This window comes from Taurulus bubalis (genome assembly GCF_910589615.1).
Source record: "Taurulus bubalis genome assembly, chromosome: 8".
Classification (NCBI taxonomy): Eukaryota; Metazoa; Chordata; class Actinopteri; order Perciformes; family Cottidae; genus Taurulus; species Taurulus bubalis.
In genome coordinates this window covers 4,227,300-4,253,253 of record NC_136596.1, presented here as the reverse complement: position 1 = coordinate 4,253,253, position 25,954 = coordinate 4,227,300, and the positions used below count along the sequence as shown (strand labels likewise).

Genomic DNA, 25,954 nt, shown 5'->3' with positions numbered 1-25,954 from the left:
GCGGCGAGAGGCGAACGCTCCTGTCGACTCACAACTGTTCAAAGTTACGCACAGGTAAGGAACTACTCAGTGGGTCGTTGTTTTATGTGCGTTTTCTTTTTCTCTCCGGGTGTTTGAATGAGACGGCGGAAGAAAAAGAAAGACGCACCGGAGAGTCCGCTGAAGCCTTCGCTGGCAACACGACACCAGCGGGAGCAACTGTTGTGGCGAAAGTTTGACATGTAGCGTTGACAAAGTTTCTGCGCGCGCATTACACTCAAAAGTCAGTTTTTATCAAAGGAGGTGTTTTCTTTTCCCAACCCCAGTTTAAGGAAATACGGTGTTTCTCCGCGCACGTAGAAGTGAAAACGTCCTGGTCCCAGTGGACGTGTGGGAACTCGCCAGTGTCTGTCAGACTGGGTGTGGTGGGCATCAACTGTTGCAGAGGCCTTCAGCCCCCTGGCCCAGCGGCCGAAGCACTGATTTGTAATCTCCGCAGTTATTTGGCACAACAGTAAATATGTCCTCCTCTTCAGATTTTCACCACAACGATTAATGTCCAATACCTTTTTTTTTTTTTTTTTAAATAAAAAAACCACACTCAATGCCTTTTGGGCTCATTTATTGTCCCATTGTTCCAGTCCATACTTGATAACTGTAGGGGAACTCCCCACACTCCACTTGGCCGAAACAAACCCCTGAATGAGACCCATTATAAAAGCAATAAAATAAATGAAATCAGCTACTCAGGCGTGCCTTTCAAAGCATTGACTTCCACATATTTCCTGTGAAAACCCCGCTTTGTGTGGCATTCCTGGACCCAGGAAGTCGCTCTCTAACATCCGATCGATCCTTGACCTTTTGATTGCAAAGGCCTGTTTTGCGGGAGATGAATTTAGTGTTTAGAGAACTTTACACAATAACAGCATGGGGAAAACAATACCGTATTCCCATTATGTGTCCGTCTAAGATGTGGCTGAGGGCCACCATTGAAGAGTTATCATCCATCTTTGCTCGTTGAAAACATGCATATGCTTCCCTTCCTTTTCTTGCTGAGCCGTGAGCGCAGAAATCTCAGGCTGGCAGCTGCCCCTTGCCACAAAAACAGCGTATAGCAAGACAGAAAGCCATAAATATGAGACAGAAAGCCATAAATATGAGTAGAAAGTCAAAATGATGAGATCGAAAGTCATAAATATGAGATAGAAAGTCAAAATGATGAGAATAGAAAGTCATAAATATGAGATAGAAAGTCAAAATGATGAGATCGAAAGTCATAAATATGAGATAGAAAGTCATAAATATGAGATAGAAAGTCATAAATATGAGATAGAAAGTCATAAATATGAGATCGAAAGTCAAAATGATGAGAATAGAAAGTCATAAATATGAGAATAGAAAGTCAAAATGATGAGAATAGAAAGTCATAAATATGAGAGTAGAAAGTCAAAATGATGAGATAGAAAGTCATAAATATGAGATAGAAAGTCATAAATATGAGATAGAAAGTCAAAATGATGAGATAGAAAGTCATAAATATGAGATAGAAAGTCATAAATATGAGATAGAACGTCAAAATGATGAGATAGAAAGTCGAAATTATAAAACAGAAAGTCGAAATTATGAAATAGAAAGTCATTATTATAAGTGCTGGCTTTTTCGACTTTCTATGACTCGTATGAGTCATATTTATGAGATAGAAAGTCATAAATATGAGATAGAAAGTCAAAATGATGAGATAGAAAGTCATAAATATGAGATAGAAAGTCAAAATGATGATAGAAAGTCATAAATATGAGATAAAAAGTCATAAATATGAAATAGAAAGTCATAAATATGAGATAAAAAGTCATAAATATGAAATAGAAAGTCATAAATATGAGATAGAAAGTCAATATGAGATAGAAAGTCAATTAAGGTAGATCATCACATTGATGCAAAAATAATTCTGTAAATACCAAATGGCTGTAAAGCAGTCCTGTGTATCGATGTATAAAGATTATGGCAAAATCGCTTTCTGGTGACAACTTTACATTATTGTCCTATTGGTCATAATGTCTCCATTGTTTTTATTAATCTATTGTTTTGTATGATAAGTAAACGCAAAGCAAACAGGTGACAAGTTGAGGTTACTTCAACAATCATAACATTAAACGGAGAACGGCACTACTAGCGGTAATAGTGGGGAGAGAAAAAAAGAACTAGAACGTTTAATTGTTGCCTTTTAATTCTCTTTTGATTTACTTGTAGCAGAAATCAATTTAGGCCTGAGTTATAATCAAGAATAGGGATCTCCGTCGTGTCATTTAATTTATTCATTCATTTGCTATATTCTCACATTCAGGTGCCCATTAATAAAAAAAACATACAGATTCTATCACCAGCAACAAGCATGTAAACTAAAAACAACAACTATGCGGTCTGCACCTTTAACCGCACACACCACAGTGTTAGTTTCACAACTGATCATCAATGCATTGTTGCTGCCGTACGACTCCCACTGGTTTTGAGTCATTTCCTGTGTGTGTGTGTGTGTGTGTGTGTGTGTGTGTGTGTGTGTGTGTGTGTGTGTGTGTGTGTGTGTGTGTGTGTGTGTGTGTGTGTGTGTGTGTGAGACAGCCCTGCTGGTTTCCTTATAGTTGTTGAAGGGTTTTTCATTCCGTGTATTGTGCCCCCCCCTCCCCTCTCTTTGGGCTCCTGTGTTTCTAAAACCATGGCTTAGAACCAGTATCATACTTTTTATTACTGACTCCCACCACTCCTAACTTCGGTCCCCCAAGGGCGACTTAATTACAGCCCAGCCCCGCCCCCTAAACATCACTTCATTATGCTCGCTACCTCTCGGGCAGTTGCCAGTGATTTACCCTCCTCTTTTTTTTTTGTGGTCGTGGCAGAGTTCACAAAATCTCCAGGGCGTGGAATTATTGTTTCAATGTTTCCAACGAGAGCTGAAAGACTTTAATCCGCGGGGAAGCGAGCCCTCGGCCCTCAGGAAGGTGAACGGTTCTGCATCCAGCTTCATGGCTTCCCTCCAGCCAATAAATCAACTGTAAATGCATTACACACCGAGCACTAAAGTGGCATTTATTTCCCCTGTTTGGCCCAAACTGCTCTAATCTCCCCCCTACGTCTGGGCCTGTTGATGCCTGTGTGTGTGTGTGTGTGTGTGTGTGTGTGTGTGTGTGTGTGTGTGTGTGTGTTAGCAGCTCAGCAGCCGGCCGATTAAATGCCCGTTATTAAGAGCGTCTCATTGAAGTGTGCCTCCTGCCTTGTCTGTCCTGTAGTGTTGTCTTTGTGATATTACAACTGCGATATTGGAGCGGTTTAATTAATCTGCTGGTTCCCACAGAGCCTGTCGAGGAATAACACTGGCAGGGGTGTGTGTGTGTGTGTGTGTGTGTGTGTGATACACACGGATACGCCTGTGTGGGCCGCTTCAGTAAACGAGGGGTCCGTTAACAACGAAAGCACACTTATCATCGGCTTGTTTTTGGGGCTGAACCTAACGTTTGAGGTTTTAATCTTCATACATAAATCCACAATGTGGGAGACTTTACGTTCCCCAGAGGATGTGTCCCAGTGACTTTGGTGACTGGAGTAGCGCCTCACCTTCTTCTTCGCGGGATGAATTCTGATGACGTTTCTATGCAGCACCATCCGGTTAAAACGATAGTGAAAGATGGTTAACGTTGGGAAACAATAGGCTGGAAAATGAATCATTTGGTCCATGAATTACCAGACTTTATTTTTTCTGGTTCCCAAAGCCCGGTATACCAGGGAAACATCAAACGTTCTCATTTTGGAAGCTAGAACCAGTACGTTTAGGCATTTTTTGCTTAAAGTGCTTATATTTTTCTCCCTTTTTGAATCAAACTGGCTTCTACAGGGTTAACCTTTTGACCCTGCGGCCCTACAGCCTAGCTCCCCTCCTGCCTATATCACCGGTGTCCCCCTCCTCGCTGTCCCGACATGCGGTCGGGGACCCGAATGTGGTCATGGGTGAGGCACGTGTTCCCCCTCCTCCCCACAGTGCAGCTGCCCTGTGGAGGAAAGGCTTCAGGAACCAGAGGGATAAACAGCCATTGTTCTCCCTCTGGGTCGGTGAAACCACCCTGTCAGTCTGAGGGATCTCTGCCCACTTTCATGTGGATGCAATGCAAAATAAAACTACAATCTAATCGATATAACAGTGAGAAATCCTTCCCCAAGTGCCCACAAGTGTGTGTTTGTCGCATGCCAAATAGCGGGAGGTCAATCCAGGTTCCCATGCCACCTCCTCCCTCCTCCGCTCCAACCATTGCGTAACCGGAGTGCATCTCCGTTTGGCAGCACACGGCGGCCTGCCTCGTTCTAATGCTTATCACACTCCACCTGTCAAGGGCCAGTGTGTCGGTGATAAAACGGAGCCTGTTCTTCCTGCTCCGTCATTATGGAGCTAATTTATCAAGCGGGCTTGTTGCTCTGTCGGCTGCCCGGGGTCGTGGAGTGGGGCGGGGGCGGTGGATGGAGGGTGGGGTGCATAGAGGACGGTTAAATGGGAGTCTGGGAACACCCTTTGTTTGCCAAGGGGCACTTAATCTCTTCTCCTTCCGCGTGATGGTGTCGGAGAACAGCGCTGGTGCAAGTTACAACATACGTGTCCCGAGGTCCTCTTTTGTGAATGGAAATGAGCCACATGTCACGGAGATGATGATGATGATGATGAAGATTTGTGATGTAAAGAAAACGACGGGTCCCTGTGGTGCCCGTCCTAATTGCTCCGCCGTGGCCTTGTGGACGTCTTGTTAAGTCAAATTTCGGGCGGGCATTGCAGATTTGTAGAATAGCCTCAATGCAGAACAGCTTTATAGAAATATAGTGATTCTTGTGTTGTGTTTTTTGTTTGGCTGTTGGCAGCGGTTTCCTTTTTTTTCCCGGCAATTGATATCATTTTACCACTTTATTCCTTCTTTTTTTCTTTCTTTCTCGTCATCAGACTTCCAGTAAGCAGCAGCCATGTCTCAGTCGGGGGAGAAAGGGAAGGTAAGCAACACATTTCAGCTTCACAGAGAATTCAGGAGGGGGTGGGGGTTCTAATAAAGCAGCCGCGATTAACCCTTATGTTACTCCTAATCTCATGCACACACACTCACACAGGCATCCCGAGAGGATATCCTGTATACATGCGTAAGTGTTTCGCGGCCGGGCTTTATTGCCTGTTGAAACGTCTCAATGATCGTCTTCAATCTCACTCGAACGGGCGTCGCCTGCACCTTTTACACGCCTCATAAAACGATGAGAACGGGGTCACGAGTCGTTAAAAACGTAGGAAAATCACATAACGCATCATCTACGATGGTTAGACATTTATTACACAATATGGCCAGTTCAATACTTCCTCATTAATTGCATCTTCAGACCCTAATTTTTGACAATTTGTACGCTTTTGCTTGTGCTCTCCAGTTCCCAGATGCGGCGGGTTACGTCGGGTTCGCCAACCTCCCGAACCAAGTGCACCGGAAGTCTGTGAAAAAAGGGTTTGAATTCACCCTCATGGTTGCAGGTGAGTGGTCGCCCTTCTGTTTTAAATCTAGACTATGTGATTTTCTTTCGAGAATAGAACTTTTATTCTCCGTTCTCCCTGTTGTTTTATTTTCCAGGGGAGTCTGGCCTGGGCAAGTCGACGCTTATAAACAGCCTGTTTCTCACTGATCTCTACCCTGAACGCTACATCCCCGGTGCAGCAGGTACACACACACACACACACACACACACATACACATACATGCATGCATACACATACACAAATATGCACCCTGTAATAATAGAGAAATGTCTGGTGCAATGTCTCCAGCAGCGCATTATTTCAAGAGGAATGCTGGGAATGCCTGAGTCTCCAAATATGACCCTGCCCCTTCTTTTGACTTGACTTAGGTTAGAACTTGTTCTGACTTAAAAACAATTATCCAGGCCCTCCCTGGTCTGTGCAGATAAGAAAAGGAAAAAGAAAAACTCTTTTTAAAATGGCAAAACCCATGACTTCATTCTTTTGAAGCCTGCGGTCAGTGGCTGCGTGTAAGCGCTTAGTTTGGGCAGGATTATTATTATAATTTTTTTTAAATATTAAAGTTCCATTGTTCCCGTGCTTCCCGCTTCCACAGAGAAGATCGAGAGGACGGTGCAGATCGAGGCGTCGACCGTGGAGATCGAGGAGCGAGGGGTGAAGCTTCGCCTCACCGTGGTCGACACCCCCGGATACGGCGACGCCATCAACAGCCAGGACTGGTGAGGAGGAGGAGGAGGAGGAGGAGGGGGAGGGAGGGGAGGGGGGAAGAGGAGGGAGGAGGGAGGAGGAGGGAGGAGGAGTGGGAGGAGGTAGGAGGAGGAGGAGGGAGGAGGGAAGGGAGGAGGCGGCGGCCATCCTTCCCCTCCTCAACGACTCCCTTTATCAAGTTTCAGCCCAAAAACTCCTCCCTCTGCATTCCCTATGTCTAGATTTCCTTTACGTGTGTGTGTGTGTGTGTGTGTGTGTGTGTGTGTGTGTGTGTGTGTGTGTGCCTGCCAGTGTGCCCTCCTCTATTTCTAGTTGATTGTCCCGGCACGACACCTTCTCAAGAATCTGCTTATTCGTAATTTTCTCTCTCTCTCTCTAAACTTTGCTATAGTGTATGTTTTGCTGCTAAACAAAATAAAACAGACATAAAGACAATATTCTTTCCACAGGCTCTCTGCCCAGGAGATGATTTATTGCGTTTAACTAAAGTTAAACTTTGTGTTCACCACACCAGCTCAGTCATAATGGTGTGAAAGTAACATATGTCCAGTTTTTTCCTGGCGATAAGAAACGCATGAAACCCTGAACTGAGATGAATCGTAGAGCAGCAGTAAGTGTCGATGGTTGCTTGACGTGATTTTTGAAGGTTCTCTCTTTGTCTCCGATTGCCAGCTTCAAGACCATCATCCAGTACATCGACAACCAGTTCGAGCGGTACCTCCACGACGAGAGCGGCCTGAACCGGAGACACATCGTGGACAACAGGGTGCACTGCTGCTTCTACTTCATCTCTCCGTTTGGACACGGGTAAGCGAGCTCCCAGCCACCCGGCCACGTAGAAGCCCATTCATTTTTCTCAAGCTCGTGTGTCCGCTGTCCACGGCGTCCTCATCGCTCTCTGACTCTTCCTTAATCTGTTTCTCTGTCAGCCTGAAGCCTCTGGATGTGGAGTTCATGAAGGCCATCCACAGCAAAGTCAACATAGTCCCGGTCATCGCCAAGGCCGACACTCTGACGCTGAGGGAGAGGGACCGCCTGAAGAAAAGGGTGGGTTTTGACACACACACACACACACACACACAAGTAAGACCTAAAGCCGTTCTATACACAGTATACGTGATCATCTTTCCCCCATGATCTGATTCTTGGCACAAGGACGTTGCCGGGATGTTGGGGAGTTTTTGTTTTCGTCCCGTCTCCAGTTATACGGTTCATCCATTAGAGAGCGGATCACTGGAAAATACGCTGACAATAGCGATTCGCGGCGTGCGCCTCGTGTTCCTGAGTGCTGGGAGTGACGACATGCGAGAGGAAACCTGGGGGAGGGGCATGCGCAGGAAGACAGTGTTGTGTATAACATCGAGGCAGCACATCACAAACGCATCCCAGATACGTCCTGTTGGACGGGATCCAACGCTTTTGCCTGCCTGCTCGCTCGCTCCTCAACTTCCTGCCGCCCAGGAGCGAGGGAGGGACAGTAGTGCAATGCAACGCCACTGATAACCTCTGCTCTCCACTCGCCTAACACCTCCAACCTTTCAATAAAAAGTGCAGGAAGCCTTCTTTTTGGCCTCCTCGAATGGGAAGGTTTGGCGGCGTTTCTCAGTTTTCACGTCAAAAAACATTGAATGTTTTTGGCAAAACGATTTTAAAATTGAGAAAGTAACCTTCTGACTAGTTCAGGGGGCGTGGAGTGAGCTGTTGGTAAAAAAATATGACTGCTTTTAATTGGAAAGCCAATGCCCTGACCTCCCACCTGCCTCTCATTGAGGTCTCGGAGCCGGGTGTCGGCTCGAAAATTGCTGATGCGGCGTCCCGGGGGAAACAACGGGGGTCACATTATCGGGACGCGCACGACAAGATTTCGTGTGCGCCTGAAAAACAACAACTCGGTAACTCCCCCTTATTTATTAATTAAAATGATTGTTATTCTGTAGCACAAAAACATTACAGAACAGACATTCATGGCAGAAATAAATACATATAGTGATATAAACATGGAAGACGGGCGTAAAGAAAGACATGCAGACAATAACATAAAGCTGTTACGAGGACGTAGTTTAGGAAATGGTAAGAGTCAGGGAGTATAGATTACAATTATATTGGGTTATGTATGTTTGGAGAAGACTCAACGGTACACGTCCGAGAAGTCTAAGAGACAAAAGATGTAGTGGAATGGTTGCACTGGTAATCACTTCAACAGCAATAATAATAACCATCACAACAGTTATGATTGCATATGAGGCAGTGGAGAGGCCAGCAAGAGGCCCCGTGCCCAAAAGCATCAACGGTGAAATCCCTCCCTGCTGTCCTGAAGGGACCTGCCTCGTCGAGTTGTTTTGTGTCCGGACCTTCCTCAGAACCTTCAGAGTGTTCCTCTGGCACTTGAGATGAACAACACCGTGTTTCCTGGCTTTCTGCTTTCTGGTCCAGCTGGCAGAGCAGAACGAGTCTTGTTTTCTTTTTCTTCATGCGTTTGCTTTTCTTTTCGATAGACATCGTAGAAAATCTGACCGACGTACCGTAGGAGCTGATGAATTCGGCAAAATGGACAAACTAACACACACGTACACACACTACCCATACGTTTTCTAATCCAAGCGATTAGGACATCTTGTTTATTTCTAAACTACATTCATACACCGTTACTTTTGTAGTTTGACTATCTAATGAAAGCGAGCTCCTGGACAAGGAGACGGCTCGTTACTGTCAGGAAATAGAGACGGTTTATTCAGCACCATGTGTCCCTAAAGACGCCATTTAATCTGTTTGGGCAAAACTCACTTTATCTCCATCTCAATTGGTGCTTCTGTGCAGTCTGAAGTTTCAGCCCATGATGTGAATCAAACAGAGCCCGGCTGCATTTACAGGCATTTCATTAACATGATGGACTCCTGGTTGTTTCGCTGGTGAAAGGTGTGAAAGACCACATTTCTACAAAAAAAAAACACAATAATTTATTTACATGTATCTACCGTTTTATTCATATATTTCACTGCTTTTTTTAACCTAAAACCTTTGGTAAACTAATTTCCATCACCAAAACCTATATGCCACCTGAGTAAAGTTATGTTTTCACAAGAGATATGAAGAATTTCCAAGATATTTTTCAGCTTTAGAGTCATATTTTCTCTTTACACTTTTTCCTTATGACAATGGTGCCTCATTATATAGAGAGATGAGATTGTTCTGCAATTCATGAAGTAAAACATGGGTATGCATCTTGTATGCCTTAAAAGGTGAATTTAAGAAATTATGTCAAATCGAGAAAAGAAGAGTTAAGAGACACGCAGCTTAATTCCTGCTGGGGAAACCCGAATATTTTACCGTGTGTAACCGCAAACAGGTTTCTTTCACATGTAAATATGTAAAGCAAATACCAGGACGGGGAGCAATGCAGGCAGCAGGTTAAATTCCTCCTCATAGCTGTGCTCCTTCGTTCTTATTCAGTCCAACAAAACTGTATTTGTGTTCTTGTTTATTAGGAGAAACCATTAAAGGAGCACAGGTTTACATTTTCTGACTATTAAAAATCAAATAAATTAGGGGTGCCATATCTCTAAAGAGGTATCTTATTTGATCTTCACGTAATATATTTAAATTAGGATGTGACATCTGCTTATTTTAGACGATAGTATCCATATAAATCTCTCTCTCTCTGCCTTGTCACATTTATCACAGTAGTCAGATTTCTTTGTGTGTGCTTGTGAACGTATTGTGAATGCAGCCATGCTCATTCGTCTCTTCAAGTGTCTCTCAGAAGAACAAAACGTATGAGTCGGTCCGATCAGATTAGCTGAAGTGGCTCTTGGGTATACGTGCCTACGAGTCCTCCCATCGAGCCGCGGGCCGCCAGGAACCTGCCACAAAGCCCCGGTGCTGGAGGATGATGGATCTCCTCCTCCCCTCCCCGCGTTCCTCCCACAGTATTTATTAGTTTGTTTTCTTTCCCTCCTGAAGGGTACTTTTTCTCACCGCTTGAAACCGTTCGTCCTTTTCTCCTATTATTAGGCGGAAGCAGCTTGTACAGAACAATACGGGTTTCCTGCTCGGTGTCGGGACGGTTCCACTGACGAGACGCAACCTGCTGCCCTCTTCGCGGCTCAGGCTCTCGGGACGAATCGTCCATCTTTCATCTTCTTGGTTCTGCGCTCCTCTCGGCCCGGTCCTTCCTCTCCTGGCAGCGCCTCGTTCTTCCGCCTCGTACTCGTCTTCCTCTGCCTCTTTGTGTCCTCTCTCTTCTCTTTTTTTACCGTTATTTGCTCTAATGCCAATTTCCTTCACCGGTCTTGAGCTCATAAGTTGCCCAGAGGAGGGTATATTGAGGGACTGATCCTCTCAGTCTGGGTCCTTTCAGTCATATCCTGTGCTGGGCTTCAGTCTCAAACGGCTTCACTGGCTGGTTTTCCTGTTTGAACTTAGAGGAACCGAACACAGCTGGTTTAGACTGGAATCCCGATGGAGGCAAAAACATCCAAATACCTACTTAGAAGAGTGCTTTTGTGTCTTTTTGGTTTGTTTTGTTTTCCCCATACGATTCTATCGCTAGAGCAATTAAAATATTATTTCCCGGGGTAAACTATTGGTCCAACTATTTGTATAAAATTCAATGTGCTTTTTGAAAACGGTCCTCATTAATGTAAAGTATATGAAATGAGTTACCGTAAAAGTCCGGTTATACGCCGCTACTACCTTCGGTCATTGTCCCCATTTGCACCCATTGTGCTCGTGCTAGCTTCCGCTAGCTCTCCGCTAACGTCCGCTAGCTCCCCGACAACCACCAAAGGTAGGGACCAGCCCCGGCTCGACACCCGACTTGGGCAGAGGGGACTAGCAGCAGCAGCGGGGAGCTAGCAGCAGCAGCGGGGAGCTAGCAGCGGGGAGCTAGCAGCAGCAGTGGGGAGCTAGCAGTAGCAGCGGGGAGCTAGCTTGATACACTGACCGGAGGTAGGAGCGGCTTGTAACCCGACTTTTACGGTAGTTAGAACATACAGAAACACACGGGGTACAAAAATAGGCTCTGAGAAAGTTGTATTTGACCCTTTTTTTATTCTGGTGAAACATTAGCAGAAGCCGACCTTGACCAGAGGTCGGCGATGGCTGGAGAGCCCGGCTTCTCCTCCCTCTGCTCTCTCGCACAAGGTGGCAGACAATAGTTCACCCCCTTCGTCCTCCCTGTGTTTCCTTCTCGCCTTCCTTATCTCCTCTCCTCACCTTTCTCAGCCCCTTGTCCTCCCTCCAGGCCGAGGCGCTGTCGCAGTTTCCCGCTCATTGTCAGGATGTTCGACTCTTTCTCTGTACACGTCTTGAGCAGGCGGCCTCGTGAGTAAAGGTCGAGTGGTGATTGCTTCACTGTGTGTGTGTGTGTGTGTGTGTGGTCCCCGGTCGCCTTGTGCTCGGTCCTTTTTTCCGGCCAGTGTTTCAAACACGCGGATATATTTATTTGCCTGCCCTCCTGCGGTCATTGTGCCAGGGCATGCTCCACGTCTCTGCGGATTTTAAAACAATAAATATGCGCCTTCCCCCCCCTTTCTGTTACATTAAAGAAAGAAAGAAAATTCAGCGTGAAAGGAGCAGGTATCCTTCGCGAGAGGGTCGACCTGTGACGGCGGCTTCCTGGGCTTCGCTGCTTTTTGATCGCCGGAAACCTAGTCGCACAAAAAAAAAGGCCCCCCGATGTATGTATGTATGTGTGTGTGTGTGTGTGTGTGTGTGTGTGTGTGTGCTTGAAACACTGAACCTGCACCGTCCCCCTTGTAAATCTCACGTAGATACAAGAGGACATGAATAGCCGGATTGTTCCTCCCTGTGCGCTTTGATCAGAGGGAGAGGTGGGTGGTCTTAACCGGACTAATACCTCGCCCCAGACAATGGGAGTGTGGGTGGGTGGGTGCAAGCGTGTCGGTCCCTATAATTTATATGAAGCCTTCACGTTGCCATGGTGGCGGTGACCCCCCCCCCTCCCTTACCGTCAGGTCAGTGCCGACAAATCCAGCTGTTCCCATTCGGTCTGTTCCAGTCGGTCCGTCCACTCTCGGGTTCTCCGACTCTGACTGAACATATCTGGAATGTGTGTTTCATGCGGGTGTCTTTAATCCCGTGAACAGAACGGTATTGTGTTCTGCGTGTCAGTGCTGTACTTCTAGGAGGGGGGGGGGGAGTCAGAGGGATTTGGGGGGATGGATCTGAAGGTCCGTCCTCGGTCCGGTGATCCACCGGCCTCCTGGAGCTACAAAGCTCCACGCACGTAAACTCTCCTCCTGCACCAGACGACGCCGGATTATACCGGCTCTCTAGCTCTGTGTATGTGAAAGTGTGTGTTTGTGTAAGTGTGTGTTTGTGTAGCGGCTGGTATGAGGTCTAAATCCCCCCCCCTATAGCTCAGGTATTGTTGCCCCCCCCCCTCAGAGTCCCTGCAGGCAGCAGAGAGCCGGTTATTCCAAAGGGATTTCCTGGCATTTGTTCTCCTGTGTTTTTAAGGTTAGCGAATCAGTTTGGAAACTAAAGGTTTGTTTTAAATAATAATCATTCTACATATTTATATTTCTTTGCAGATTAATTTGAAAGGCACATTGAATGCTCCTGTGCGAGAGACTTAATCATATATATTTTTATTTATTTAAAAGGGAAAACGCTGGTTTTGTTGGAGCGAGCTCTTGAAACTTTAAACGTTTCGTCTCCCACTCTGGACTGGTGCTCCTCATGGTATTTCATTCTTTATCAACAAAGTGTTTCGGCCCTTTTTATTTGAAGTGGGAAGAGGCCACATTTCTGCTCGTCCAGAGTTTGTAATTTACAGTTTATTAGCTGTACAGGTTTTTTAGATTATGTCTCTTCAGGTTTGCTCTGCCATGAGAGAATGTTGGCAGCAAATATAAAGCTCACTTTTTTTTACACACACACGAAAAGCAGCTGATTTTGTGTAATTTTAATTATTTCTACTTCCTTTCGCACTGCTCCAGAATAATATGAAAACTAACATCCGTAATTAACGGTGTGTGTTGTGTGAAATAGCAGCTCTCTGTTTTCACTCAGATTATATGGTGCTGGTGGTCTTTGTGTCAGGTGCCACCTCCAACATAGAAGTGGAAATACAGCCACTGGAGGCGTTTATGATCTCATCATCATCTGCAATCACGCCATGTGTGCCGAGGATGGCGACGCACCAAGACGTGAGAAGGTGCAAAGCAAGCGTCCGTTTCATAGCCACAGGGGGTCTCGTCCGGGACGGAGAGAGAAACACTCGGCGGGACGGATCAAACGCTCCTCATCGTGGCCGGGACTTTTTTTTCTCGCTTTTTTAATAAACTCTCACAAAGTCTTGGAAAAAGAGGGCCCCAGTCCCCTCGAGGTGGTTTTTCTCAGTATGCCCCCCCCCCCCCTCCCCCGATGGCCACTCTTCTAGAAGCTGGCAGGCAGCCGCTAGGTTACATAAACGTGACGTAAACGTGCTGCCGGTCCGGTTCCTCTGAATTCCTGATCCTTGCTCTTCTCAGTCAGGGTTGATTAGTATCGTTCGATTGTTCTGTGTTTTGGGCTTTTTTTTTTCTTCCTCTCTCTCTCTGCATTGCTGGTAGAGCGCTCTGGTTCAATGTTTTCTACTTCCAAGTATTGTTCTCTCTGCTTTAGAGTTTAAGCTCAATGGATAAGAACACCAAACCAGGCCAGAGAAGGCTCCGCTCTGTCCTCTGCAATCACACTCACACACACACACACACACACACACACACACTCTGGTGCATGCGGCCACAATCTCCGTCTTTTGTCTCATTTGCTCTTTTTTTTCTTCGTCTTGTTTTCTGCCGGCGTTGTTTGTCATCGCTTAGCAGGTGTTTTGAGTCATTCGTGTTAGTTTTGGTGTTGTACTCGTGAGGGATGAACCAATCCCGGAAAATATTATTCCCGTCCTCGCGGGTTGACGCGATGAAGCGGCTGATCCCTCCGTATTAACGGCTTTGCGCCTTGTTTCATAAACCTGCGGTTGCAGAAAAAAAAAACTGCTTCGTCGATGTCTCCCACGACGCCACCGCCACCGCCGCTGTGTAATTACATCTATCTATAGGCCTGCAGGGACGCTATATTTAGGGCGCCACATAACCGCCACAGCGTAGCTTCTATTCCTAGAAGTGAAGCGAGTCCCGACTGTACAACACACAGGCTTCACCTACAAACTGCGTCTCATTTTGAACCGACGCCCGCTCTCACTTATCGTAACTGCCCGACATGCCGGAATCACTTTTTCCACCATCAATGCTCCACATTTCGGAGACGTGAGCCAGAAACGCAAGGCGGTAAATCGTCGCCTTCCTTTTTCAAATAATACCGAGGCCCGAGTGGACCTGCACGGCCAACCATAGCACAGAGAGGGAGGGAGGGAGGGAGGGGGTATTATAGACTAACAGGATGGTCATAAAATCAAAATGGCTCCCACTGCCAACATCTGTGTGCCAAGGTAAATACACAGCTCTGCGGAGTAGGAGGAGAGACCGGAGCAGCATCGGGGATCAGGGCCTACACTCTGCACAGTAAATCAACAGCAGAGACTACAGGGATTTGGAGCAGGCCGTGATTTTTGACATCCCATGATCCCTTCGAGGTCTTGATTATAGGTGTCGGGCCGTGCTAAGCACACGTTGCCGAACAGAGTAATGCCGGTAAACAACCATCTAGCAGCTTTTGGCTCACCACGGTCTGATGGAGCAGATGAGGACAGACAACAGACGTGTGTTTGCATGATTTAGATATTGTTTCTGGACATTTAATGGTAGTTTGCATTCATAGAATATATGTTTTTCTTGGTTCTTCAGTGGTCTTTGTTTGATTTTTCTTCCTGTTTTATCGCTTTTCTTTCTTTGACTTTATCTGCTCGTGTGACTGGATTTGTTGTTTGTTTCTTTTCTTTTTTTTCTTCTTCTTTGTTTTCCTGCCATTGTGTCACTTGTGTTTATTTTCCCACTGAGTTCAGAGTTTCCCCAAATTCTCTTCGCTCATGCCCTCACGGGACCGGTGTTTACGCAGCGGTGGACGGATCTGTAAATCTTGTGCGGGGGGGAACGGTGGAGAAAGAGGTCCCGAGTCAGGCTCTCCTACCAAGTCCTGTTTGTTTTTAGATCTGCTGCACAACAATGAGCGAGACACACACACACACACACACACACACACACACACACACACACGCACTATCTCGCATACGGAGCTCACTGAGAAAACAAGCGGCAGCCATAACAAGAGGCTCAAACAGAAGCTGCGCTCACTTCCCAGGCTCCTGGCTGACGGACCACTGTCCTGCTACACACTACATGAAAGTCAAATAAACAACACTTGACATTTTGTGGCTTCCTTACACAAGACTACAGTGTGGATTTAAATGTCCTGGGGCAAAAACAAAAGAAAAAATGCAGCTTTTGATGTTTGGAATAATAAATACTGGACATCTGTCCCAGAGGTAGCGGAGAAGAAAGCTCCTATTGTTTCAACTTGTTTCTCCACCGGTCGACCCCGTGAATAGAGGGGTGAGAACTTTGTGACTCACACACACACACACACATAGGCCGTTATTATTTTTTCACCTGTCTACCCTTTCTGTCTCGCCCCCTCTTGTCCTCCGCGGGGGGCTTTAATTAAAATGTGTTGCTGCAACAACTGGCGCTCGCTCACACCCTCCTATTAGTCTATAGGGCGCTCTTACTTTCTGTCGGGTCAGAGCGCACGCGGTTATTTTTCTCCATATGACTCACAGTTTTATAATGCACATATTTTTGCACTTTAGATAAATTATTGAAGCCTGTGCCACGGGGAATTAGCTGTAGCTTTAAGTGACTTTAAGTTGTCAGAGTGTTAATCAAATGAAGATTAACTAAAGTACAAGAACATGAGCGTAATATGGATATGTAACATATACATTTATGGTCATTTACTACTCTGAAAATGAAGCGTGTAAAAGATGTTTCAAAGAAGAGAGGTCCTTGGTGTTTTTTTCTTTACTTTCTCAATTACTTTCTGGTCCAACTGACCCTCCTCTAGGGTCTGCAGTGACACCTGTGCACGTTGGGAGGTCGCGATGAGGTCACGACCGCCGCCGGCTCACCCCGTGTTTTTCCCTCCCCGTTTGCTCCTCTCCAGATCCTGGACGAGATCGCAGAGCAAGGGATCCGGATCTACCAGCTCCCCGACGCGGACTCCGACGAGGACGAGGAGTTCAAGGAGCAGACCCGGGTCCTGAAGGTGAGAGGGAGTGGAAACGCACACAGCTGATGCTGGCAGACACACACACACACACACGGCTACGTCACACACACTTCCCTCTGCCGGTTTAAGCGCTTCGTCCCTGCGTCACCCCACTTTTTTTTTATGTTCCACATCCTCTGACTTTGTTTCTTCGGGATCACCTGACCCTTTTTTATCGTCCTCTCCCAGGCGAGCATTCCCTTTGCCGTGATTGGCTCCAACCAGCTGATTGAGGTGAAGGGGAAGAAGATCCGTGGTCGCCTCTACCCCTGGGGAGTCGTCGAGGTGGAGAACCCCGAGCACAATGACTTCCTCAAACTACGCACCATGCTTGTGTGAGTCTCCACCCGGCAATAAAACTGCTCCGGTAACAGGACACTCGGAAGGAAAAGTCTAAAAACTTTCGACAGAACTTCCTCATTAAGATGGTTGTAAAAGTAAAAAGAGTCGGCTAATGAAATAGTTCACAGCGGAGCTCTACTGCCCCCCAGTGTGTGAAGAAAGGATTGCATCTCTGGTTTCGTTTGCAGGACCCACATGCAAGACCTGCAGGAGGTAACCCAGGATCTGCACTACGAGAACTTCCGCTCGGAGAGGCTGAAGAGAACGGGCAGGTGAGACGCTGGTTCCTTTGACGTCATGATGATGCACATGACCACGCAAAGGTTTTCTGACCGGCGCCTTCTGGGTTCTCTGCAGGGCCGCGGACGACGACGTGGTGGATAAAGACCAGATCCTGCTGCAGAAGGAGGCAGAGGTGAGAACGCACCTCTCACTTTGTGCTAAAATGTGTCAGCCAAATACTTGTGTACGTTAAAAGACTGTTTGTGTCCTGGCTCCTTATTGGTGGAATGAGCTCCCCATTGACATCAAGACAGCAGAAAGTCTCTACATTTTCCGTCGCAAGCTAAAAACACATCTTTTTCTACTACACCTTGAATAAGGAAGGACTTTGTAGTAACTTTATTGAAATTGTACTTTCTTGATTCTTGTTGTTCTGAGTTTGTACTCATGGTTGAATTGCACTTATTGTAATGTAAAGTAATGTAAAAACAGTTGTTGGTCCTCCTCTGCTTACTGGCTTTGTTGCAACTCTCAAGCACCTCAGAAATAGAGGGACAAAATCAGAAGTTCTTCCATTTTTTCTTTGCACAAAATGTCAAATCATTTCCCTGCATTTAACACATGGCAACAACACTTATAGGACCATTCCGGTGTGTGTGTGTGTGTGTGTGTGTGTGTGTGTGTGTGTGTGTGTGTGTGTGTGTACAACTCCCATTACTGACGACCTTTGTCAGTTTTAAATGCGTTTTTTGTGCTATGAAACACGCGCTGGTTATCCTTAAAGTGACAGTACACGGAAGGAATGCAGTTATCTGCCATTTGCTAGTCCCTTGAGAAAATATTATTGTGTGCAAAATCATAATCACAGTGAGTCAGGTGGGCGTATCACCGAAACACTTTGTTTTGGAAACTTAAACAATTTGGCAAAAGTAATTCCTGAGGTGAAATAATAAGGCACTCGTGGAAGGCGTAATGATGTGTGTGTGGGCATGTGGGTGTTGTAGTCCTTCATAAACACAGATCTGATCTCTCAGACCACAGTAACCCTCGTGCCCTGAGTACCGCCTGGAGTGTAAATGCAGACTCACCCTGGCTGAGCAGAAAAAACTGCTGCGTCATCTTTGTTGTACATTTGGCATCGTAACACACGCGTCAGTTCTACAGGAAAACAAAAGGTCTAATTTATTATCACCCCTCCTGTGTGTGTGTATGTGTACATATCCTCCATATGTATTGTTTACATGTTGGGAGCTTGCGAGTCCCCCGGCAATAACCTGCTTCCTGATTGCTGTTGATTGGCCTGTTTGTGTTGCTGCTGCAGTGCGACCACAGTGCACCGTAGTGAGCGGGCCGGCGGGCGCGGTCCAATCACAGCGGTCTGTAAGCAATGTACCCAAGGGGCAGGATATGCCATCACTTCCCGCCTGGATGTCCTGGCCCAGTTTTATGGTGGGAATAACCTCAGTTACGAGAGGAGACAGCGGTCCATTTGTTTACGTGTTGCCAGGGTTCGGACTGGGAGGACAGATTACCAGCTGTTGTGGTTGCGTAATACCCACTTGTCCTGGAAGACCTGCAGGACAGTTGAATCCACTTTCCAGTCATTTAAAACACATGGTGTGTGTGAGAGAAGAAACGTCAATGTCCTCTACAATTGTTCCAAAATTCTTCTATTCTCTAGTTTTTGAAGGAACTACTAATTTCATCTATCGGAGCTGAAAGTTATGTTCCGAATGCTTTGAACATGGCTGCTGCCGGTTATGTTGTGGACTTGTTTAAAACACTCAAACACATTCACTTAGGTTTGAATTGATCCCAATGTTTGCAGTCATTAAGATTTTAGTAGTTCAGTAAAAAAAAAAACACACGTCTCACTATTAAGAAATTACTGGAGCCTTAAAATAAGGCGTCACCCATGATCCCTTCCCTGGAAGTAAACATATCTTATTTTATTCATATTAAACCTGGATTTAATATGAAAAAAACCCTCATGAATCATTAAGTTTAAGTCGTCGATCTTGTCACCTGGACTATGCCTCACATTTCATATTACATTCACACATCCAGGATGTCGCAAACAGAGACAAGAGACACTAAGAGAAAAGGTTGTGGGTTTAATGTGCAGTACTGTTCTGAGCCACAAGATGGCGATATATGCATTAAAGAAAGCTGCAGTAGCTACAGAAGCTACTTCCTTATTACCCCCATTATAATGTCAGTCACCCATTGCTGCTTCTCAGTGACATCTGTTTACATTTCAACAATTATTAATTTATTGTTTGACATTGATTTCCTACTTCATTCATTTTTAAACACTCAATTCCACAGCTGATATAAATGTAGGTTATATGATATGACGTATTAAAACGTATTGATTTTCTCTTCATTTGATTGATTGATTTAATTTATTTACAGTAAAACAGAGCCGGCCGCCATGTTTCTACAGTATCCCAGAACGGACCAAACCAACACTGGCACTAGATGGGACCATGTTTTGGTTACGAAGTAAAACCGAAAGAATAATTGCTGATGTAGTTTTGAGTAATGCTACTTTTAAACACTCTAAATATCACTGGATCTCCTGGTTGCTCGGCTCTCTTGCTTTTTATTTCTAAACGAGAAGCGGAGAGAGAGAGAGAGGATGTCCATCAACTGCAGGGAGGGTTGGAAATGTAAAGTTCACTGAGCCGTTTCTGAACTGTCCCAAGATCATTCCACTGGTATACGCTAAAGAAATGTAAAGAGGAGAACCTTCAGGGCCGTTTGTGTTGAAATATGTTTTTAAGATAAATAAATCAATGATTTCTCTTCTCTCTGTAGCTGAGACGCATGCAGCAGATGATCACTCAGATGCAGGCACAGATGAAGATGAAGTCAGACGAGTGAAAGAATCGCAGCGGAAGATCCCAACACACACAAACATATACACACACACACACACACACACACACACACACACACACACACACACACACACACACACACACCTGGTCCTCCTCTGAATCCATCCGTGCAGATCCACAAGGAGTCCAGGTATCCAGGATCACAGCATCTTTATCTGCACACCATGACCACCACCACCTCTTCTTCTTCTTCCTCCTCTTCCTCCCTCCATCCATCCATCAGCTGTTCCGGAGCTTCTCAAACATCTTGTCAAGACTCCTCTGATATTCCACATCTTGATCTCGTGTGTGTGCCAGTTTACCGTTAAAACTGTTTTAATACTCGTCTTTGATCTTAAGTATGACTAACCAGAGTTGCCAGTGACAATGGTACTAAGAGGGCGTGCCACCAGACTATCATGTTTACAAAAAATATGAACACATGAATAATGCATATAAGTCCTCTTTTTTTTTGCCATCATGTTAAGATTGTTTGAACATATTTTAACTTAAAAGTAGTTTTCTATTAGCTCATGAGTGATTCTTTTTTCATGCGTAAAATGTTCCGTTTTAGACACGTGCCGCCTTTCATCATCACGTGTTCGGGGCCCCGTTTGACAATCAAAATGTTTAAATATGTATCTGTTCCATGCGTGAACATCCCTCCAGCCTTCAAAGAACTGTGCCGTCATCAGTGTGTCGACGGCCTTGTTTTGTTTTTCTGTCTTTTTGTATGCAAATTTGTCCGTTGAATTTATCGGGACACGCATCGTTATTCATATTTCTTAACCATGTTTCAGCAGTAGACTTGTTTTTAGGCGTAAACATTTTTTTTGTTTGTTGTATTTCTCTCCGTAAATAAAATTCAGAGAAAAGAGAGTTGACACGTGTGAAGTCTGGGCTTATTATGAATGAATTTAGCGGTAATAAGCTGACGGTGGAAAGAAAACAATATTTATATTAATATAATCTTCACTGACATGTGCCTTGTTGTTCTCAGTGCTTTTGGTTTCCAGTGTTTTTGACCTGACACATTTTAGAGGAGATGGTCATCTAACATATTTACATGCATGTTTTTTGAAAAAGTTGTTATTGTTGATGCTGAGTGAAACAGGAACCCTGAGAGCTTCAACTCCACTCGTACGGCCACAGAATTCAAGTGAAGAGGGATTCAAGATGCTTTTTTAGTTGTGGTCCTTTTTCAGCAAAATATTATCAAAGGTGGGTTATAGCAAAAGTCTTCTTTGGGGTGTTGAAGCTGTAGATTTAGCTGCAGAATCTCTTTTATATGGTTGGTCCAATGATTTGTATGAATGAATATATATGTATATATATATATATATATATTTTTTTTATTCGAGATATGTGTATATATACTTTTATATTTTTTATATATATTTTATTTATTTATATATGTATATATACTTTATATATATGTGTTTTTTATATATATTTTATATATTTTTTTATTATATATATTTTATATATACTTTATATATATTTAAATATACCTTTTGATTGCTTGTAAAATATCTGATCAATATTAATATTAGGATTTTTGGGGCACAGATTCTCAAGTATTTCTTTCTAAAACAAATGCACCTCTAATATACAATATCTGGACTGGACCCCGGAGGGAAGTGATATCAGGAGAGAGATGAGGTCGGTGAGCTCTCGGTTTGGACCCTGAACCTCGTGGCATCCTCTTCTCGGGAAACGCTGCAGTGTGATTGGCTGAGTCCGTGTGTCGGAGGAAGAGGAGGAGGAGCCTTCATCTGTCAGCTCCGGCCCGCCTCCTGCTACTGTCCGGGTTTTCTGGAGGCTCGGGCCGCTTTCTGAGAGCCGTCGCTTCGGTGAAATCGAGGGAGGAGAGCGGTCATCATGACGGCCAACATCCGGTACAAGAGCCGCATCCCGGTGAAAACAGGTGAGCGTGCGTTCTGTTTTTTATTATTTTATTTTGTATTATTTTGTGTTTTATTGAGAATCAACGCGGTGACTGACTGCCTGATGTTTCTGTCTCCCTGGGCGTCGCTCCGCATCGCTGCACCTGCGCCTCATCCATCCATCCATCCATCCCGTAACGGCCCACAGAGGATGGCACAGAGGTTGGTGACATCCCTTTTTCACGTATTCATTCAGGCGCTGGTGAGAATGCATGTTTCCATTTGGTGCGTGGTCACAGTGCAGCGGCCTCGGTTGCAGGCAAAAGCAGCATCAGCGGCAATATTTACGTTTCAGATCGCACTTTTTTCTCTTATGTGCGCGTTTTTCCGGACAGTTTTCTAAACGCATGATGCTCTGAGGGCATCCATGCCATCACAGGCTGCTCTGGGATCAGCAGTTTGACAGGCGGTGTGGAGTGGAGAGGGGTGGGTGTGGGGGTGGTGTTGTTTCATTTTTAGACTCGTATGTGGAGCAGGCCGGCGTCGCGAGAAGGCGAGCAGCCAACATGGTACCCAAAAGGCAGCATCCTCTCTCCTCCTCTCCTCCTCTCCAGAATCATCGTGATTATTAAGTCGACCAATTGGACTGACCTAATTATTACATCAGCATGTAGTGAACGCGTCCTGGCTCATTGTTCAACTCGGAAACACAGCCGCTGCACGAGCCTGCGAGGGGAGGTCGCATCTCGGACGACCCCCCTCCTCTTCCTCCTCCTCCTCCCCCTCTTCCTCTTTGCATATCGTGGCTGATGACAGCAGAGTGTGATTCATGGAACCTGACTGTTTGAAATGGTGTCCATCAGTGAAGCGCCAAAAGAGAGATGGAAAAAGAGGAAAAAATACTCTGTCATGAGTAAAAGTCATGCATTCGTAATGCCACGTATGTCTATATATTAACAATAAAAAGTACTTTAAATATCAAAAGTAAGAATACTTTTTGTGCATAATCAAACCCTTTTTTTATTACATTTTTTGGGGGCATTTCTTAAGTTTTTTGTGACCCTTTTTTACAAAATATATATAACATACAGGAGAGAAATGAGCAGAAATGAGCGAGAGAACCAGCAACATGGACTCAAACTGACATCTGACAACTGAGATCTGCTTTTTTTTTCACAATTTTGGTTCCTCACTCTGTGGTCGTCAGCCACAGAAAAGGTTCCCATCTTCACACTCGTCCTGTATTCAGTGACCTCGCTGCCCTTCGTCCTGCTGGCAGAGACAAGCTGCTCAGGTTGCACAGATTTGCCTTCTCCCAAAAATTGAACCAAAGCCAATAGCGGAAAAGTTTGCGATGGCGTGGTGTCACACACACCTACACACACACACAGTATGAGTGGATTGCTGGAAAACCTGGGTTGGTATGATTGTTACAGATGTGCTCGCGGATCATTTCCCCTTTGTGGAGTGGAGCGTGTAGCTCTCCGCCAGGTGTGTCTGCAACTTCCACTGCTGTGATGTCTGATTGCGTGAACGCGAGCCAAGATGGCCGACATCATAGACCGCAATCGTCTCGCTCAGCAGATACGCTTAGAGGTAGAGGTCGCTGTGTGACGCTTCATGTTGGCGGTTGAAACGCTTCCTCTGAACAGAAACGGTGAGCCGCTAACAGCTAGCTAGCTAGCTCTCCTGCTGCAAAATATGTGTTTTTTCAAGTGAAACCACGAGAGCATGCAGTCATAAATGGGCACCGCAAATATAAGGCTTGAGGGGTCTAGTACAGACAGACAGACAGACGAGCACACACACACACACACACACACACACGCGCGGCCGAACACGTAATCTCCTCCGGCTTCGCCTGCCGGAGATAACAGCCTCAAATTACAACCGATCTGTCGTAAATCCTAAATGTTGTAGTGATTCGCTCAGTGTTTAGTTTTTTTAGTGTTTTGCCGCTTGGCTTTCAGCCGCTCTTCACTCCCACGCGCTGCATCTGACCTGCACATCTCATATTCTGCATGATCCCGGCTGCGGAGGAGGAGGAGGAGTAAAAGAAACAACAACTATTAGTGCTCAGTGAATGCTGAGATCATAACTGTATAACGATATCCTCCCCTTCCCCTCGCTTCCTCTCTCCACCCTCACATCGCCCGAAACATTCCCGTCACTTCCTTTGCTGTGATATTACGTTGCCAGGCAACTTTTTTTTTATTTATCACCTCTCTGATAGTGAGAGGACGGCACCATGTGACCTACCCACAATCCTGTGCTGTGATTATTCAGCGTGTGGGCGGATGTTCGCTCAACAGTTGTTGTTTTTTCATCGCAGATCAGAAACAGAAGAGAGAAAATAATCACAGTGTCAGTTTTATTATCAACAGTTCAATGAGACGTGAATTAGGATAAACAAAGACACAAATACACAAAGTATTTACTTCATAACTTTCTGTACTTATAGTGAGTCAATGTAACCGTTACTGAATAACAGTCACTGTTGCCACACATATGGATCAGGAGCAACGTGAAGAGCGTGATATTTATATTTATTTATTTATTTTGTGCCATTTTTACAATCTGCAATGACCATTAAAGAAGAAATGCTGTCGTTTTGTTTACAGATTGCATAAAATAATAATGTAAAAAAGCGATTTGGGCCTATATAAACAAATGTATTTGAAAATAAAACCTTAGATTCTCTCTAAAAATCTAAAGTTTCTGATAGCAGTGTAACAAGGCACCATTTATAAAGGGTCTATACGTCGTCAACATTGGCTTTCTTAATGGTTAATAAGTCATAATGCTTTATAGATCCACTATTGTTATCGATAAGATAAACGCCAGGTTGTGGAAAATGTCCAGCTGGTTTTTATTCTTATTCAGAGCGAAGCTTTGTCTTTCTTTGAAGCTCTTTTTCTCCTCCAGTTGACCCCTGACCTTCTGGGAAAGTGTGCATGTTAGCAGCACATTAACACTCGCATGTCATAATAGACATAATAATACCTCTTTATTCTAAACATTTAGAATTACTGATGAATTATTCACTTTTGCAGTTGCCTCGGAAAGTGAGAAGCCCTCGTTAAATTATGAATGACTTCATCAATAATTTGTTTATTTATGACTTAGCAGACAGCGAAGAACACAATTTGGTCTCTATAATTATTGTACGTTTGTCTCCTCACTTCTTAGTATTTACCATTTTTTTGTTATATATATATATATATATATATATATATATATATATATATATATATATATATATATATATATATATATATATATATCTTCAGATGCATTTGCCTCCGTGCTCGTGTGTCGTCCCTTTACTCGCCTCACACCCCTCCTCCTCGCCCTCTTTCTCTGCTGCACCCTCCCCACGCACTCTCGCTGCCACAGATGGGGCCCTCACCGGCTCCCAGTGGGCGTAGAGCTCAGGGGGGCGGGGCCGGGTATTGAAACGGGGATTTGAACCCCCTGTGGCTCCCGGCTTTTCAGCAGAACAGAAAAGTTCTAAGACGTCATCTGTGATTAATATTTGATGAATCAATTCCTAGTTGTGTGTCTTTTGTGTCTTTTAAGTGGCTTTAATGTTAAATATGAATCTTGATGAGATGTTTACGGACATCTTTTATGGCTTCAACTTATTTTCCCCTCATTTTTGCCCCTACAAGTTTTCTGTCTGGGAGTTTCTGTGTGTTCACAAGCACATTCTTTCATTTTGTCATGCCGCAAACATGCGTGCAGATCCGATAGAGTGTGTGTGTGTGTCTGTGTGTGTGTGTGTGTGTGTGTGTTCTTGTCCTGTACCTGAAAGCGGCTCACCTCCTCCTTCTTCTCAGGGTTTTGAACGTACAGTAATTCCACGGCTCTGCCTTCCAGGAAGCTTTTGCAAAGTAACCGGAGGTTGACCCGGATAGAGAGATTGTTTGAAAAAAATCTTTTCAAGTATTTTGTCGACCCTGATAAGTTTGGGATTACAAGTTCTTTGGGAATGTGGATCAGCAGTAATCCAATGAAAGGAATGGAGAGAGTTAGGATTATTTCATAACCGGTCTCTGGAAATCTGAATTCTACTTTTATCAATCACACAGTTCATTTTTGCCTGGAAAATACAAACATTTTTTTTATTTAATTCCCATTAAAGCATGAGGTAAAGTTGGTGT

General features: G+C 44.8%; 1 protein-coding gene across 1 annotated transcript; it reads left to right on the top strand.

Moving 5' to 3' along the window:
* Positions 1-20,780, top strand: LOC306740320 (septin-2). Its single transcript, XM_079222455.1, has 12 exons — positions 1-54; positions 4,955-5,001; positions 5,422-5,521; positions 5,619-5,705; positions 6,120-6,243; positions 6,905-7,039; positions 7,162-7,279; positions 16,355-16,456; positions 16,649-16,794; positions 16,990-17,073; positions 17,159-17,216; positions 19,844-20,780. The coding sequence occupies exons 2-12, from the start codon at positions 4,975-4,977 to the stop codon at positions 19,907-19,909; spliced, it is 1,047 nt and encodes a 348-aa protein (XP_079078581.1). The 5' UTR covers positions 1-54; positions 4,955-4,974; the 3' UTR covers positions 19,910-20,780.
* The last annotated feature ends 5,174 nt before the right edge of the window (positions 20,781-25,954 follow it).